At 36.8% G+C, this 18,238-nt stretch overlaps 1 protein-coding gene across 2 annotated transcripts; it reads right to left on the bottom strand.

Annotated features, from left to right (window-relative positions):
- Nucleotides 1–36: 36 nt before the first annotated feature.
- flot2a (flotillin 2a) lies at nucleotides 37–16,885 on the bottom strand. 2 transcript variants are annotated; one of them, XM_043238897.1, is made up of 11 exons: nucleotides 16,661–16,885; nucleotides 13,878–13,959; nucleotides 10,193–10,283; nucleotides 4,494–4,617; nucleotides 4,122–4,240; nucleotides 3,888–4,001; nucleotides 3,253–3,372; nucleotides 2,925–3,139; nucleotides 2,609–2,792; nucleotides 2,270–2,419; nucleotides 37–1,925 (listed from the first exon to the last, which is right to left on the bottom strand). In XM_043238897.1, the coding sequence occupies exons 1-11, from the start codon at nucleotides 16,707–16,709 to the stop codon at nucleotides 1,887–1,889; spliced, it is 1,287 nt and encodes a 428-aa protein (XP_043094832.1). In that variant the 5' UTR covers nucleotides 16,710–16,885; the 3' UTR covers nucleotides 37–1,886. The 2 variants fall into 2 exon arrangements, with proteins under 2 accessions (XP_043094832.1, XP_043094831.1); XM_043238896.1 differs by lacking the exon at nucleotides 10,193–10,283 and adding an exon at nucleotides 9,542–9,632 and having other exon boundaries at nucleotides 16,661–16,884.
- Between the last annotated feature and the right edge of the window lie 1,353 nt (nucleotides 16,886–18,238).

Here is an 18,238-nt window from a genome sequence, read left to right on the forward strand (position 1 = left end):
AGCAAATATTTCACACAATAATTTCACACAGTCAAATAAATCAAGACAAATTTATTGACTGTGATCAGAAACATTTCTTATTCGTTACATATATTGTATATTCATTCTACAAGTTATAGGCATTAACTATATGCTCTGCTATATAACACATTCTCAGTATGTGATTGTTAGTGATGGAAACATCACAGAACTCTAGAACAAACACATTCCGCTCAGAAACAGCTTTTGTTAGTTCAGATTAAGCATAGAAAAGTTTTCAAAGCCTGAAGTTGATTTGATGTGTGCAACATCTTATAAACGATGGCTACATTTTAAAAGCACAGTTCCCTTTTTCCCAGCTGAAAAAAAAAACGCACGTCATTTTGAAGAATGAAAATAGAATATCCTTTCACAAATACTTTTGCCATAGTGTACTGTAAAAAACAAACAAACAACAAAAAACATATTTGGCATCTGATTACCAATGAACAAAAGACCCAATTATTTATGATGTAGCAGCAATGTAAAATAAATGCAGATATACTTTTTGACCTACTGACATTTGGCAAATTGATTTGTATTTTCATAACAAGCTGAAGACAACAAAAAACTAAAATATAGTCACGTTCGATGGGGAAAAAGTAGTTGAGGCGGAGTTAAAATTCACATATAACCTGACAGCTCTCACATTATCTGGATGACGATAATTAGGACTTTAGGAATAAAGAATACACATGACATTACGGTTAAACCATAAAGAGGAAGAAGAGAAATCAAGTTGCATAACTGAATTAAAAATAACTGAAGTTCTTTAATATGGGATAAACTCGGCACAGAGCATCTTCAAGGAAACGACGAACATGGTAGATTGTTCAACTTAATGCACAGTATCAAATTTGTCGATTTAACAGTAGATAAGAGTGCACTGGGTTCTGGCTGCAGTCCTAAAATCTTACTTGCAGCTAATGGAAGAGAGCCAAAGCTTTATCGTCTGCATAAACATTGGGTGAGGTAAATTATCAGAGGTTTTCTGCAATGAAAAAATAAAGATCATTTTAAAAATCCTGCTAAATTCAGGGTGTTTTGGCTTTTGCTTGGTGTAAAAAAATTATTTGGACCACTACTTACTATAACATTCTCAAAGAATATACATACAGATATGATTATGAATCACATGGTGTAGCTTTAAATTGAACGAATACAGTAACAGTGTGATGTGACCTACAACCCCTAAAAGCAAAAGTTTACAAAAAAATTCATTGTTTTCATCCCACTTTTAACAAAAGTGTTTACTGTTTGAACATTAAAAAAAGATGTTTACAAACAAAACTCTTGTTTGAATGTATTGGTTAGATAAACTAAAAGTCAGTTCTCTATTTGACCTGAAGAGCAATGTCTTCAAAATGATGAATGATTTCGAACGCCCAGTTGATCAACCCAATAAACATGCTGTAACACATCTAATGGCTCTACTACGCTATACTTCTATATAACTTCATACATTGCATAAACATAACCGAATACAACCTTAGCTACCCATTAAAATGGAAATACTACTTTATCTTTTAAATCACTACATACACACAGACACACACACCTGAAGCTGCCTACTGGTGAATTTTATGAAACAGTTCTGCGATTAACAAAATAACTATAATTGAGGTATGTTGTTTCAACAAAAAAAAAAAAAAAAAAAAAAAAAAAAAAAAAAAAAGGATATAAGTGACAAAAACAAGAGCACATGCAGAGATTCTGGTCCTGCAGAGGTAAGGCACCAGGGGTCTAAAAAAAAATCCAATAAATCAATTCCTCATTTCTGTAAAAACAATACAGCTCGAGTTTCTTATTTCTTTTCAAGGCAATCAATGTGGGAGTGTCAGAAAGGCAGCGGAGTGGAAGGAGTGTGTTCAAGCTTGAGGATTGGTCATTTTCTGAAGCAAAGGGATCTGTAGAGAAACAACATTTATTTTTATACGTTTATACTTTCAAAACATAATATTTTAATTATTCCCTAATCCTGTTCTACCTTTGAAAAATATTACACATCCAAAAAAAAAAATCAGGTTTGATATATAAGGATTTTTATGACCATGTTAAAGTTTGGGATCAGTAAAAATTCAGATTTTTATTCTGTGTGGACACATTAAAATATATAATAATTTCTGAAGGAAATCGTGTGAAACTGAAGACTGGAATAATGACTGCTGAATATTTTGCTTCGCATAAATTGCATTTAGATATCTTTGTAATAGCATTTCGTAATATTACAGTTCTATTCAATTCTATTTACCTTGGACAGATCCACCCCTGTGAGGGCGTTTACAGAAACAGGTAGTTCAGCCAACAGACGATTCACTTCCCCGGTAACACGGCCACCGTCGCCGCTCAGGATCACAATCTCGTTGGTACGACTCAAGGGGGCCGCCACCTGCTCAGCAATCTGTGACGACACAAATTCACTGACATGTTAACACAATGAAAATATTATATATGCATTTTAGCTATTGGAAGTGTTGAAGAGGTCTGATCCAACCTGAGAGAAAAAAATAAATAAATAAAACACACTGCATTTGTAATTACTGTAATGTAATTCCATTTTTTTTGGAGAAGTACCCAGACTTCCACACACCTTTGGCAGGGCCTCCAGGACGAGGGCAGTCTTTGCAGCCTCCCCGTACTGCTGATAGGCCTCAGCTTTGAGCCTCATCTTCTCTGCTTCGGCTTTACCCACAGCCTCAATGGAGCCGGCCTCTGCTTCTCCAATACGCTTGATCTTCTCTGCTTCAGCCTGTGCCGTCAACACCTTCTTTATCCTGACAGAGAGGAGCAGAAGACAGAATGAATGCATGCATGATGTCTTTGCCTTTCTTATCCGGTTCCATTAAACTAAATATGCAAATTTTACATATACAGCTCACTAATTCCTTCTCACTCGTGTTACTCACTTCTTTGCCTCTGCGAGCTGCTGCATCTTGTAGGCTTCAGCCTCAGCTGGTCTCCTCACGGTGGCGATCAGCTCTTTATCTGTCCTGAGGATCTCTTTCTCCTCAATGGAGATCTGCTTCTTCCTCTGAACCACCTCGATCTCAATCTCCTCCAGTCTGATCTTCTGCTGCTCCTTGGCTGCCTGAAGCTCATAGGCCAACTGCGCCTCAGCTTTCTGAAAAGAAAGAACGATTGTGTATGTTTGGCTTGGGTGTCCACAAACTGTCTCGCATAATTAACTGACCAGTGCATCTGCAGTATAAAAATAACCAGAGGAATAACTTCTACCTTTGTGTTGACTTCTTGATTGAAGGCCGCCTTCTGCATCTCCAGTTCTCTCTTTGAGTCTGCCATTCTTGTATCGGCTTGGAATTTTACATCCATCATCTCCTTCTTACATTCTGCTTCCTAAAAAAAAAAAAGGAAATAAGGAAGGTGAGGGGGAAAAACGTTCTAGTAGTGCTTGCTTTTTCACATTTTCCAGGATTTTTTTTGGTTTTGAATAAAATATGTTGCTCTAAGATGTTTGCTGTTAAAAGTGCCAATCTGTTGAATTCATACTTAAGCATCTGTGCTAAAAATTGTAAGTTCATTTAAATAAAATAAATTTGGTGTTAAAATAGCCAGCTTTGTACTTTTTATTATAACAAAGCAAGTCTTTACAGTCATGCTTGGTCAACTTAATGTGTATTTGCAGAATAAACTAATTTTTCAAGTTATGTTTTTATTTTTGAGCTATGTCCAAAGTTATTCTAATCTATATTCTAACAAAAAGAACATAAAACTTATTTTGATATCCTGACGATAAATATTTTCACTTGACCATTAACCTGCAATTTTTTTTTTATTATGTATTTCAAGAATTTCAGGCTCTATTTTATACTATAGTCATGGAAAGTGAGTCCTTCATCTCTTGAGCTCACCCTGATTCCAGCATCTCTCTCTGCTTCAGCCACACCAATGTCAGCGTCTCTCTGAACAGCAGCAGTCTGGGATTTCCCCAAGGAGCTCAAGTAGTCCACCTTATCGTACACATCCTGATGGGAGAAAAACAGTAACATTTTCACCCTGACAATAGCAATGGATCTGAAAGACACCGACTGACTGTCACAAATATAAATCAAACCGAAACTCAATCCATATTAATGTAAGCACACCTTGATAGTAAAGCTTAGGATCTCAATGCCCATCCTGCCCACATCAGGTGCCGCTACCTCCCTCACCAGCTTGGCAAACTGATCCCTATCCTGGTAGATCTGCTCCACCGTCAAAGTCCCTGTGAATAAAAGCATATGAAATTGTGAGGAATTGAAAGTCATGATGTTTCTTAACTTTCAAGCTGAAGGGAATTGATTGGAGTCTGCCATTATGAAGGATATATACATTTTCTAAATTCAGTTTGAAAGCACAGGAAGCTTTTAACCAACATAATGTGGTTAACTTTGAGATGTTGAAAGAGTGGCTGCTGGTAAAGTTGCTCATTTCTCAAGAACTAACACTAACTGTGCACACTGTCTGGTGTCACTTACCAAGAATAGAGCGCAGGTGACCTTCCAGAGTCTGCAGAATGACACTTTTTATCTCTGCCACTGTCTTGCCCAGGAACTGTTCACAGGCATAACCCAGCAGCTCATTGTCAGTCATGACCTTCACCTGGTAGCAGAACACGTATAGTTACGGTCTGATAAAGACATGCAGTGGATCACAGCATCCCACTGACACCCGGAGCTTGATCCAAAGCTCTTCTGTTATTGTACACATTTACGATATGAATAGTTATAATAAGCACAAATGTTTTAGAGATACACTCAAAATCTTCTAACATCTTAATATTAAACGGACACCCCTAAAAGCATATTTAACACGCAATCAAATCTGCTGGATGTTGTAATGCTGTGTAACATAACTAAACATAACTGAGGTTGTGGTTTAATGTGGCACATGCTTCAGTCAATATTTGTGCCATGTTGTATTTACATGCTAAAGCTTGCATATCAGCATGTGAAAAAATATGTTTGATAAAAAAGGAAGAAAAGAATATGAAATGTTTAAAGAGATCAATAGTCTCATTACATTCAGGCAGAGCGAATGGCTTGGTTTTACATAGTTGTAAAATCATAGAAGAACATTGTAAATATTGCCATGACTTTGTCACTATTTCTTAATTATTTGTATAGGTCAGAGTGATTAAATATATAAATTTAAAAACTGAGATATGCATAATATTATTAAAAAACTCAGAGAGACATTTTATCAATAACACCCTGCCCTAGTATGAGAGTATAGTTCACCCAAATGTGAAAATTCTGTCATTATTACCCAAAAACCATGTCGTTCCAAAATCATAAGACCTTCGTACTTCTTTGAAATACAAATTAAGACATGTTTGATTAAATCCAAAAGCTTCTTAACCCTGCATAAACAGCAATGCAACTAACACGTTTAAGGCCCAGAAAGGTAGCCCATGTAACATCAGTGGATCAACATTAATAGAGTACTTTTTTGTGCACAAAGAAAACAAAAATAAACACTTACAACCTTTTTTTCTGTGTCAGTCTTTAACACACGTTCTCAAAAATGGCAGGCATGAGAACAAAGGTCTTACGGGTTTAGAACGACATGAGGGTATTTAACAACAGAATTTTCCTTTTTGGAAGAACTATCCCTTTTCCGATTAGTGTAAAGGGTGGTAAAACCAAACCTGATGGGAGAACAAACTCAAAAATGTTCATGTCTGCATGCAAAATAAAGTAAAAATAATTTAAATAAAACAATGTCAGGAATAACCGCAAGACATTTCTAATGCAACCGATGTGCAAACCCAAGGCCTGGATTTTCCACCCCTTTAGCAGTTATGAGTCTATGAGAGACATTTTAAAACAGTCTCTCTCCATGGCTGTAAAATAGAAAGGAGAATGAAATCATGCATCAGAAAGAGAGGTGAGTTTTTGTAGGTTTATGGTTCTGGTTAGAAGCCGCCTCTCTCTACTGAACTACAATCAGCTTCCCATTTAAACATAAAAAAAACTTTAGTTTTTCAGAGCTGAAAAAAATACGCTTGTGGCCTGGTTATTTTAGCTGTACGTGATCATGATGAAAGCTGATTTCAGTGCAGTGTCAAAGGTGAGTTCTGGCAAGAGGGTGTTTGTGCATCCTCCCCATAGTCGAGCAGTCATCAAACAGTTAAAGATGTGGTACATTACAAGCAACTCAATGCACAGCAGTGTGATGCCACAAACAGGGGTGGGGGAAAACATTAGCCGTAAATGAATCTCAAATGCTCCAGGTCTGGAACCATGATTACATTCAGCATGTCTCAGAATGAAGGCCTGTCCACACAAAGATTAATACTCAGTGCAAACATTTGAACATTTTCATGCAGTGATGATCTTTTCGATCGCACGGCAAAGAACACTGGCCAACCAATAACATTTGTATTTTCGTTTACATGCCCAAAGCTGCTGCTGATACACAAAACCAGGGCATTTCTGCTTTTCTAAAATAGGTCTGAACAGACAAATTTAGTTTGCTGAATACTTTGGCGTGAACAGTATTGATAGGCCAGTGTAAAAGATCAGTATTACAGTATTTAATCATTAATGTTAAAGTTATTTCAAAATCAGCATTCATTCAGGACAAGTAAATAAAAAGTTGATAACAATGGAATGTTGTAGCATGTACAGTCAACATGGGGAGCCATGCTTTAACAAGCACTCAAATGAAGGCTGCGTGCATTGGTGACAACATTTTCCCACAAACAACAACAAAGAGAACCATTTACATGCTGCGCTCATGGGAAACCGCATCAATCGTGCACTCATGCAACAAAGTAAAAACAAAAGTAGGGCATGACTGAAAATGTGCTCTAGAATTAAAAAAAAAGAAAAAGAAAAAAAAAAGAAAAAAGACTTTCTCTTTTTGAAGCTTTCCAGATGAAGAAAGTATAATTATCTTGAACTCAGAAAAAACCCAACTCAAACCCACAGTGCTTTTATTATCTGTATCTATGTTTGTTGGTGAACATGTATAAGGATTGATTCATAATAAAAAACAGAATACTGCAGAGGACTGGGTAGCCATCAGATAAGCGGGTCCATTAGTTCACCAGCTGCAAGGCCTCTATTTACAAACCATGAGAGACAGAGTCCTCACAGTTACTTAAAAATTTATGGGGGAGGAGTTAAGGGAAACTAGGCATGTAATGATGCATTTATATGATTGATGCAATCAATCAAATGAGAGACTAACCATATGATATAATGCAAAAAAAAAAAAAAAAAAAATCAATTGATGTGCATCTTGATTTTTTTTTCTTTATTATTTTAGTACTCAGTACCTTTTTTTTGATGTTGATGTCCCAATTGAACTACAGAATTTACAATTTTCATTAAGTTCACTGCTTTAAATCATAATGTGGTACGTTTTGAAATATCTGCAAATATTATATTGTGCTGATCAAATGTCCAAATTCCACCCCTAGGTATAACATACAGGGCAAAGCAGTGTATTACAGTCTCGTTCTTAATAAATAACATTCACTGTTTTTATTTAAAGAACAAATACAATAGGGCTGGTTGATATATAAAAACAAATTGCTATCTGAATATTTTCAAACTTTATACAACATTCCAAAATATATCAATATGTCTGCATTTGCTTTTAAATAATTAAATAGAAACTATTTTCTTCTACCCCCATAAAAATAAAAATAACAACTATTTCGATAGAGCAGCTATTGTTACAATGTATACTGTTTAGTGCAAATTTAAGCATATTAAAAAAGTGATGACTTACTGCCCAGCCCTAATGTAATCTCAGTCTCTCTTCAATCAATCAATCAATCAATCATTTTTATTTATATAGCGCTTTTAACAACACAGGTTGCATCAAAGCACTGTACAGTATAATGACAGGGATATATAGTGACGAGAGTGACCAATTTCTTATTAAATGCAATTTCTTATGGAGAGAATCTGAACTCAAATCTCTATGGAGACTGAATTGTGGAATGTCTTGTCTAAGTTACTCATCCACTCACACGTGACTGTCTGAGATAGATAAACTGATGAACTAAAAAGTATTCACAAAGAGAAAATAAGAAAATCAGACTTTGAAAACTGAACTTAAACATCTTGCAATACAAGTAATGCAGTGTTTCCTCTTGAAGTTGAGTTTTCAAAACAGCAGAGAAATGTTTATTAGAGTAAACATGTGAGTTCAGTCACACACTTCAAGTTTTGGCACGCTGACAACCAAGAGCTATCAAAAAACTGTAAGAAGGTAAAGAAATCAAAGAAGATACTAATCAGCATATTATTTCATCCAGATTCCTTTAGTCTGTTAGACACAAGCTCTTAGATGACATGAAGGTCACAGAATGTGGCAACATATTGGCTCTGTTCTAAAACCTAGTTTGCTGCATTAAAAGGCATCGTCAATGCACTCCCGTTATAAGTAGATGTATTATTTACAGTAATTATAAGATTTAGAATTTTAGACTTTAAAAGCATTCACGTCCTTATTCACATGTTATAGAACTTTTTAGAATTACATCTTTTACTACCTGACCATTGTAATGTCAAGATAAATCTCTTGAACGGCAATAGATACAGCTATAAAATGTAGTTATTTCATTAAAATTCTGTATAATTCACATAATCGACTATTGCTAAGGCCTGTTTACACCAAGCACAATCACTATAAAGATAATGATACAGATGTAGTTCTAAAAATGTTCTCAAAGAATATCAAAGTCCACACCACAGCAATAATGATGAAGGCACAGAAAAATAATGTTTTTGGGAAAATGTTCCAGCTGATAAATAATAAAAACATGGACAGCAGAATTAATCAAAAAATTCCAAAACAGTCTGGTTACAAACTTTTTCAAAAGATCTTCCTTCCTTCTGTTCAGCGGAACAAAGAAATTTGTACAGATTTGGAAGTACTTGAGGGTGAGTAAATGATGACAGAATTATCATTTGGTGAACTATTCTAATCTACTGTCCTGCTAAATAAAGTTTAACTTATTAATGAAAGAACAATTGTTCCTTGCTATATTGTAGTTTTGACTACTGATTACTTAAAGCTACACAGATTTGGCTTTAACCCATTTTGGCTTTAAATAGTAGCCACATAATTTTTTAGGCTGAGGGCATAAAAAACGCTGGCTTGCATAATTTTAGTGATTAAAATCACTTACGTTTAGGGTGTGCCCTTAAATGACGTGTTGGCAGTGCACAACAAGACATCTCGCAGGGTTTTGGAAAAGAGCCATTTGTTGTTTTACTGTTGTTTTAACAGAAATACGCTTTCCCCCAAATTAGCAGTAAATAAGCATTCAGCAAGTTCCCACAACTTGTTCATCATGTCAAGCACAAACCAGTGACCTTCAGTCTGGTAAACATACTAAGACTGGCACTGTTCATCCCTGAGGGGGCAATTCAAATTCAGGGAGCAGAAAGGGAGGGAAGGGATGGGAGAAAAAGCATGATTAAGGTGTGCTGGGTCTGAAACCAGTCTGGCAAACCTGAAAGTGGCATTTGGAGCTGAGGTTAGGTGAGGTAAGGTGGTTTACCTGTGCCACACCTGTGACAGTAATAGCTACCCCCTCCGCTGTCTCTACATCCTCACACTTGGGTTGCAGGGTCATTATCTCAAGGGTTATCCTGTGGAAAACGCAAAAAAAGGGAAACAAACCAAAAAAGTTGGCTATGATCTACGGGAAGAATGTCAAGCGGAGTGAAAACAGGAAAGAAGGTGGGATTAAAGAAAGACGTGAAGGTAAACAACACAAAATGAATCTGTAGGGTGAAAATACGAAGACACAACCACTCGTTCAGCACAAATCAGGTGTTTTGACCGTGGGCTGTAATGGCATCCTCTAGATTCAGATTCCCAGAACCTTCCCAACCCACAATATTCCCGAAAGCCCATCTTATACGTTCGTCATCCATTACAGACCCAACAGTCAAAACAGGCTGACGTGAGACATTAGTTACATGAGCCATGAGCGCTGCGTAGCCAAACTCCAGACAAGGATAGTGAGAGATGACTGGCTCTCCTTCACTGCAGAGGAAGACCAACACAAGAGTGGGGAAGAGCGTGAGAGCATGTGTATGTGTGTAACTTAAGAAATGGAACCAGGCCACCACCCTTCACATCCTGAGAGCTTGAAAATTGTTCTCACTTTCTGAGAAAGTTGGCTTGTTTCATTCAATGTGATTACCTGAGCGACCCCTGTCACATCCAAGGGGACACCCTCCGATGTTTCGATATTCTCACAGCGACAGAGGATGGTCATTATCTCCAGAGAGAGTCTATGTGGGGGAGATGGGAGGTGGAGGGGAGGGGGAGAGAGGGTGAGGAGGGAGGGGAGGCAGGACAGCACAATATTATCAGTGTGTTAACATTTATGAAAGGGGGGAGGACTGAGGTCAGGGTTTAAGGTTAGGGAAGATGGGCGCTGGTGTTGATTGCAGTTGAATCCAAACCATCTGAGAGCCGCTGTCTGCTGCACATGGAGAAACCTTTCATATCATGTCATTTGTCTTTGAAATCTCGTGACTTTGAATGGATGTTTCATTTAATCTAACCATCATGCTTTGCCTTTGCCTCTTCCTGCTGGGACTCGCACCCCTGGAACACTCCTTTAAACAATTATGACAAAGCAATTTCCATTTCTGAGAAGGCGTTTATGCTAGTGTTTATACAGGTGGATCAAAGAATTATTAATATTACATTTTAATATAGATTTTAACAGAATGAGCATTACAATATAAAAAATATGTGGGCCAACTGCATCACATATTTGTAATATGCATTGAGAATAACTGTTGAATTAATGGTTTACAAAGAAAAACTGGGCATCAAACTAAACCAGCGGTTCTCAACCATTTTAACTTAAAGACTGGCTCTGACTTTTGCCAACTAACATCAACTCCTCTACTGACTATAAACAGGGAAAAAAATCTAATAATACACAAAATAAATAACACAACGTTCTATCATCACGGAGGCTGTCAGTCACTAAAAGTTTATTATGCATCACACTGTATGAGTCCTGCAGCTCAGCACAAGCTAACTCACTTGCTGGGTGGAAACAGGATCCCTGATGGCATACTATTTCTAGTGGATGGTTAGGCCAATATAGCTCAACCCTAATATAGCCTAAACCCATTAAACACAAAATAGTTCACTGTCAAGACACCATAGTCTACCATCTACCATTATAGTTGTTTGGAGCAGCGACTATGGACTGCTCATAAAAAGCCCTTTTCTGTATACATCAAACTAATTCATTTCCATTTGTTTGTTTGTTTTTTGTCTCTTTCAAAAAGCTTAGCACTTCAATTTTAACCAAAAAGAAACAGGTTTTCTGAAAGGAAACATGCAAAACTATGCACCAGTATCCTCAACTAAATGTTTAATTTCAGTCCTTGTGCTGCAGCAAGCCCTACAGCTCTCTCAATCTTTTAAAATTAGATCAATGTAGCTTTAAGAGCTGCCAGTAAACTAGATTACTACATGCTTTATAATGGAAGGGGGGATGGTAAGAGATATCCCACCCAACCTTGCTTTGTTTCTAAGCTATGCACACAGCTGAAGAACACAATCCATATTTAGTTCTTTTTGACATTTAATCCCTCTCTAGAAATAGCTGAACTTCATAGTTGTTTCACTTTCCTATTAAAAGATGAAATACACCTTTTCATTTTAACTGTAACATTTAAAACTGCATTTCTGCTATAGAGCTTTTACACACATCCACGTTTTGTAACATGATAAACGACCAACTTCCTGTGTTCCTGTTAATAGATAGTAGGGGGGTCAGTTTTGGTAAACCAAATATACTGTTAGTGAACTTCATAAAAAACCTTTCACGACTTCTCTAGTTTGACATAGTATTTCTCCATATATTATATTATCGTAGCGTTTCCCTATGTATTATGAATTTTAATGCATGACAGTGTAGAACAGGGATGTTATTCTCAGAGATCTCTTGCTCAAGAATTAAATCGTTCTGCCGTGCGAAATGTGATAGAAGTCTACTGATCTGTATTTCCACAGAGCTGATTTAGCATAATAATCTTATGATCCCCAGCAGTGAGATACCAGAGAAAGTTCGGATGCTCAGACACACACGGGTGAGTCCAGCACTTAAAAGGCAGGTTAGCTCAGCCAACACTTAAAGAAATGAACAGGAGAAGAACATCAGAGAAAAGGCAAGCTGGTTATTACAGATTGCACATGCATAACTATTTCAGTAATGATTAAAGAAGGAAACATGGATGGAAATAAATCATATGCTTCAGAATGACCAACAGTTCAAATTCATAATACAGAGTAACTACCTAATTAGGTACTTAGTAGTAGCCATTGTCCTCACACGAGAAAAAAAAAATTACTTATGTGACAAAGTTATGGAACAGCCTTTAATCAGAGTTTGTAATTATGTAGCTGTAAAAGTGTGTTACACAGCTACTTACACTTAAGCACAATCTTAAAAGTGAATGTCTGTGTAATGTTCTGTAATTTTAATGTAATTAGAAATGAATAACATGTATTTAAACTGTGTACTAATGGGTTAAATCAAACTAGGATAACATGTACAGTATAGATACACACGAAGAGCACTTAAAGGAATAGGTCACCCAAAAATAAAAATTACGTCATAAACTACTCACCCCGTTGCAGTACCTGCAGATATATATGATTTATGGAGCTTCAGAATAATTAACACTATCCACCAGCATAAGCTTGGAAGGGCCAGGATAAAAAAAAAAAAAAACCAAAAAACCTTTGTTTGTCTGAAAGAAGAAAGGCTACTACTAAGTACTAGGTAATTACTCTGTATTATTGACTTAAAATAGTGTTACCCAGTTCTCTTATTTCATACATATGATTCTTGGCAAATATTCTAACAGCTAGTATTGTGTACCCACAGTGCTCTCATCGAATGACATAAAGGCTTTTTACACAGTATCATATTTTACGGCTCACTTTTAGAGTAACATCATCTGATGAAAATGTGACAGAAAATGTTTTATTTTTATAGTTATGGGGTCCAAGAAATGTCTATTGAGGACAAATTAATCAGTAATAAATAAGCCTGATGTGCAGGAGTGAGACAAGCTATTATTTAAACCGTTAATGCAATCATTGATATTGACACCTAAAATATGAAAATAAAAAAAAGTTAACCCTGGGTTTATGATTGTACAGTACGAAATCTGAATAACCAGGGTTGAAATGTGACTGGAATGAAACTGTGTGAAATAAAATATCATAACCCAGGCCACTCTTAATATATCATCTTAAAACAAACTATTTTCACATTTCTGAATATACTATGTTTTTATTAGCAGATGCTGCACTATTAATGTTTTTTATTATCAATCTTCTATTTATAACCATTAAAGCTAAACTCCAGTCAACACTCAAGCATTGTTAATTCTGTTTATTTTTCCAAACACTGGCCCTGGACACTCAGGCCCTTAATGAACCGAGTTCATGTGAACGGGGCCGGGGATGTTGAGTACTGACATATGAGACGGTGTTTGTGTTGAACGTCAGAAAGCTGTCTAAGCTGATGATTATATCAATGAAAGGAAGGGCGCTCAACAGATACGTTATTTCCTTTCTAGTAAGCAGAATTATTTTAGTTACAATCAATGTCACCAGGCACAGGTGAGTGCTACTCTACTCTAAAGTCGACATATTCACAGGTTTAAATAGTGTAGCCAGACAAATATGAGCATGTTGAGATGCGTCTCTGAAACACCCACTCAAGGGGAACTGAAATGTACATATATGGAGAATAAAGTCATTCAGCCAGTGGGAGAATGTATTGTTTATGTTTTGAGCCAGTAAACACAATAGCAGGAGTGAATGTGATGAATGTACGTTCTTACTTCTGTATGTCTGTGATAAGCCACCATGCCCAGGCCCAACCGCCCACTGTATAGCTCTTCTCATCAGAGCCACAGCAGCCACCTGAGAAAACAAACACGGCGTATTTAGTACGAATACTCATTTCACATCCATCTCACTTCCAAACTCAAACACGCGTGCAATCATTTGTGGTTTTCCGGCAGAGCAATCTTCATTTTAAAACATTTTTCCATCGTAATAATCGAAATCCTTCAGGCCGTTTCACGAGCTATTGGTCGATCACCACTTTCACCACCTACAAAAAGATACAAACCTTTAGGTACATGCCTCACCAAACTGGTTTATTAACTGTAAACTATAAAACAACTTTATCATAACCACATGCAATGAAAATCATTGGAAAGCCCCAAAGCACGGCGACAGGCTAACCAAACCACTATGATGGTTACATGTTTACGGACATGAGCTCGAGCCAATAATTAACTAGCTGTTCCAAACAAAACAGCTCGTGTATCTGTGAATGTCTAACTACATACAGTTCAAAAGTTTGGGTTATTAATTTTTGGGTTTGGGTAATTAATACTTTTATTCAACCAGGATGCAACAGTTGTAATATAATTTGTGGTTAAAGGAAATCACCACCGTTTTTCCATATTTCATTATGTTCTTCCCTCGACGAGTTGATACATATCTGTTCCGTCTCAGTGCGTGCACTTAATCGCTCTAGCGCTCGGCACCGCTATGTTAGTGTTTAGCTTATACCATTTATTCCTTTGGTACCAATCACTTCAATGTTTTCCCTATTTAAAGACGGTCACAGGACTAGTTACATGAGTAAGTATGGTGACACAAAACGAAACGTGGCGATTTTTTAAGTGGATAAAAGATAATAACTAAAACATATGGCGGAATAGCACTTTGCAGCACTTCGACCTTGACGTAGTTATATCATCGTTCCTACAAATTCACATTGGTTGTATTGACAAGTGAGAGGGAGAGTTTTCAGGAAATTATTATAATGATTTCTGAAGAAAATTCTGTTCTGCCATAACAGAAATAAACTACCTTAATAAAACATATATTACATAGAACACAATTATCTTCGTTTGTAATAATTTGCACATTTTACAGTATTTTTTCCCATTAAATTACTCATTTATTTATTTATTTTTTCTGATCACGAACTGAATTATATGCATTATATTATATACATGAACACAGAATTACAATTCAATTACTGAGGTGTGACTAGTTTGACTATGAAGTTTACTAAATCACAAGGCAACAATTTTAACCAATTATGTTGTTGTGAGACAAGCAAACAAAATACTATTCACTCAGAAAATTTTCTTTTCCCATCAATAGCAGATTAAATCATAAACATGTTTTTGCCACATGACCATGCACATCCTAATTTGCCTTTAATTTTCATTTTGTAAAATACAGTCTGTTGCTCCTGTTGTGATTTGGCTAACAAATGAATGCTTTGGAAGGCAAGCACTTACATGGGTAAGTATAAAACAGACCTTCCAGTTCTCCATGATTTTCAGTTTATAGAGCAATATACTTAAGCTACTCGTCATCTGCAAATATAGATACTGCCCTGTCAACCTTGATAGTTAGACTTCAAGGAGATAACCTAGGATCCACAACGTTCTTATACAACATTCATTCATGTAGCCCGAGGTTAATGCATCAATCTGGACTCCTGAAATAAACAGTAGATGCATTTAACCATTAGGAATGTGAGATATGCCAGGAATTCTGTTTATGGGTTTACCCCCAGACCATTCAAATCAGTCCGTCTCTCCTCATGTTGCAATGGAGATACTGGAAACTATTCCCAGCACATTTCCTACATGTCATCAGCTGTTAGTGTGCAAGCCTCAGCTGTTGTTTAATCACTTGCACAACTCCAGCCAGATCGATCACGTGAAATACAGACGAATCGGCAAACTGACGTTTCTGTCATGTGACTTCATTTTATGAAAGTGAACGCAACGTTCAGGCAAAGAGGAAACTGCCCAGCATAAAAACTGCACAGCTGGAGAAAAAAACGAGCTAGCAGATGGTTTAAATTTGACAATAAAAGAACTAGTACGTTTTACGAGTGCACGTAGCAGGAAGACAAGAAATCACAGAAAGAAATCAGGGCTTTGAACTATAACGATGCTGATTTTTAGAAACAGTGGGTATGCGAAAAGGTCTTGCTCAAGGGCTCCCAATCCTGTTCCTGGTCATTTGCCTTCCTTTAGAGTTGAGCTCCAAACACATCTGCATGTAATAATCAAGGGCTCCTGGAGATGATGATCGGTTGCGTTTCATCAAGGTGGCAGGAACAAGATTGGGCCCCCCGGTCTTCATCGATATATTTCTATGAAACACAACCACTTTTTTCTTCTCGCATACAAAATAAAACACATACAGTCCAAAAAAGCACAATAACGTTACGCAAGTGGCGTCTTTAATCTAAACAACTATATTCACAAACGATACGCTAGATCAAGAGGAAAAAAATCGATTAAAGCACGATTAAAATCCCGCAGAGAGGAGCACGAGGGAGGCACAACAACACGAGCCGAGCGGTGGCTCGCCTTCTTTCAAGCAACAGGCAAGCGTGAATGGCTACACACTACTCGACCGAAACGATTCAAAAGATGAGCGTTAATTGCAGTTTACACTATAATAATGCACATTTACGATGGTTTACACACACGTCCGGCGTTAGCTACATTTCGGATAAACATAACACACGCGAAAACGGGACTGCTTTGAGAAAAACCGAAGGCAGTGAATATGTTACCTGATACCACCAAGGCTTCGTTTGGTCCAACCGTGTGGCAATTCCCCATATTTTCCTGCCCGACGGCTTTAAAACGCTATTCAAAACGTGAAATTACTTGGGGTTTTTTTTCCAAAGACGACGATATTGTGTATTGAAAACAGAAATACAAAAGCAAGGCACTCAAAGCAGTCTTGAGTACACCATATTCCTCCCGTTTTCTGCTCGGACCGCTTAGTCACCGCCCTTTCAGAGATCTGACGACTGTTACTACGAGACATGTTGTGTTCTTCTTCAACGCTCCGGTAGATGGAGCCATAAGATTTTAAATGAGTCTAAACACCAGAATTGCTCAGATCTTTCGCAAAAACGTCCAGTACGATGTTTTGGTTTTATGAGCATTTAAAAGGTTAGGTTTGGGCTTTCTAGAATTCAAAGTTGACTACTTTTGAATTCTAGAAAGGAATTACAGGTGGGAACAGAAGTAACTACCATGCACATAAAAAAGTTGAATTGGCTATGCCCTTATCTGGCCTGCTGATGTTTTCTTGGCTTCATGCTCAGATGCATTTTTATCTTTTAAATCAGTGTGAGGCAGTGACACCTTCCCGCCCGCAGTCATTTTCTGCAAACGTTTAGAAAAAGAAAAAAAAAGCATATTAGTCAAGCAACAAAAATGTATTTCTTGAGCCTGAGCTTTATTTGTTGAATTTAGAAGACCCTAATCTTCCTTTTTAGAAGAGGAAGTGACTTGGGAACACCATGCAATGGTAGCTATGCAAAATTTAGGTAAATGAAAGAAAAAAGAGTTTTTTTTAATAGCAAGCCAAGTCTGTTTAAACCATGTTTCACATTAAGGGGTTAAGTAAACATGCAATTCATGGATCTGCCTTTGACACATGTAGTATTTTGTTAAAGAAAGGGAATAGCAACTTGAGGAGTTCACATCATGGTTGTGTGTTTTTGGTAGTTTATGATATATTATTCAAACATCATCTGCGCAGACTCGTCAACAAATCAGGCTGAAAGCTGCAGAGCACCATCATTTTATTTTAATGGGTTATGGTTGGATTAAGCATTACTATGATAAAGTGATGGGGATGAAATATTATTTTCCTTTTTCGAGCTTGGGTGAAACCGGCCAGGATAATGCCCTCCATTGCCATGTTTTTGGTCCCATGTAATTACATATATGGAGACAGTCTCATAAATCATCATATCATATTAGAGGCATGGCCTTCAACAGTTAAGCTTTGTGAATGTGTAATGTTTCAAAACCAAAGCTAATAACAATTTGGTGTTATTACTCTAGTCAAATATATATGATAAATAAGGAATAATGTTTTTACACCAGCCTTCATAGATGCCTATTTTGCATTGAACTCTACAAAATGGTGGTCCTTTGCACATAGTAACAGTTCTATTTAGAAACTTGGGTTTATGTATAAACATGCAGTCACAAAAACTATCTCTTGATGTTCTACAACACTTTATCCTTTTAACATTGTGAAGGGCTCACATTCTGTCCATTTTTGCTACTTTTGGCCTTTGCGAACATTTTATTTTTACATAATCAACTGGAAAAAACATACTGTAATT

Source organism: Puntigrus tetrazona, chromosome 5 (genome assembly GCF_018831695.1).
Source record: "Puntigrus tetrazona isolate hp1 chromosome 5, ASM1883169v1, whole genome shotgun sequence".
In the NCBI taxonomy this organism is placed as follows: Eukaryota; Metazoa; Chordata; class Actinopteri; order Cypriniformes; family Cyprinidae; genus Puntigrus; species Puntigrus tetrazona.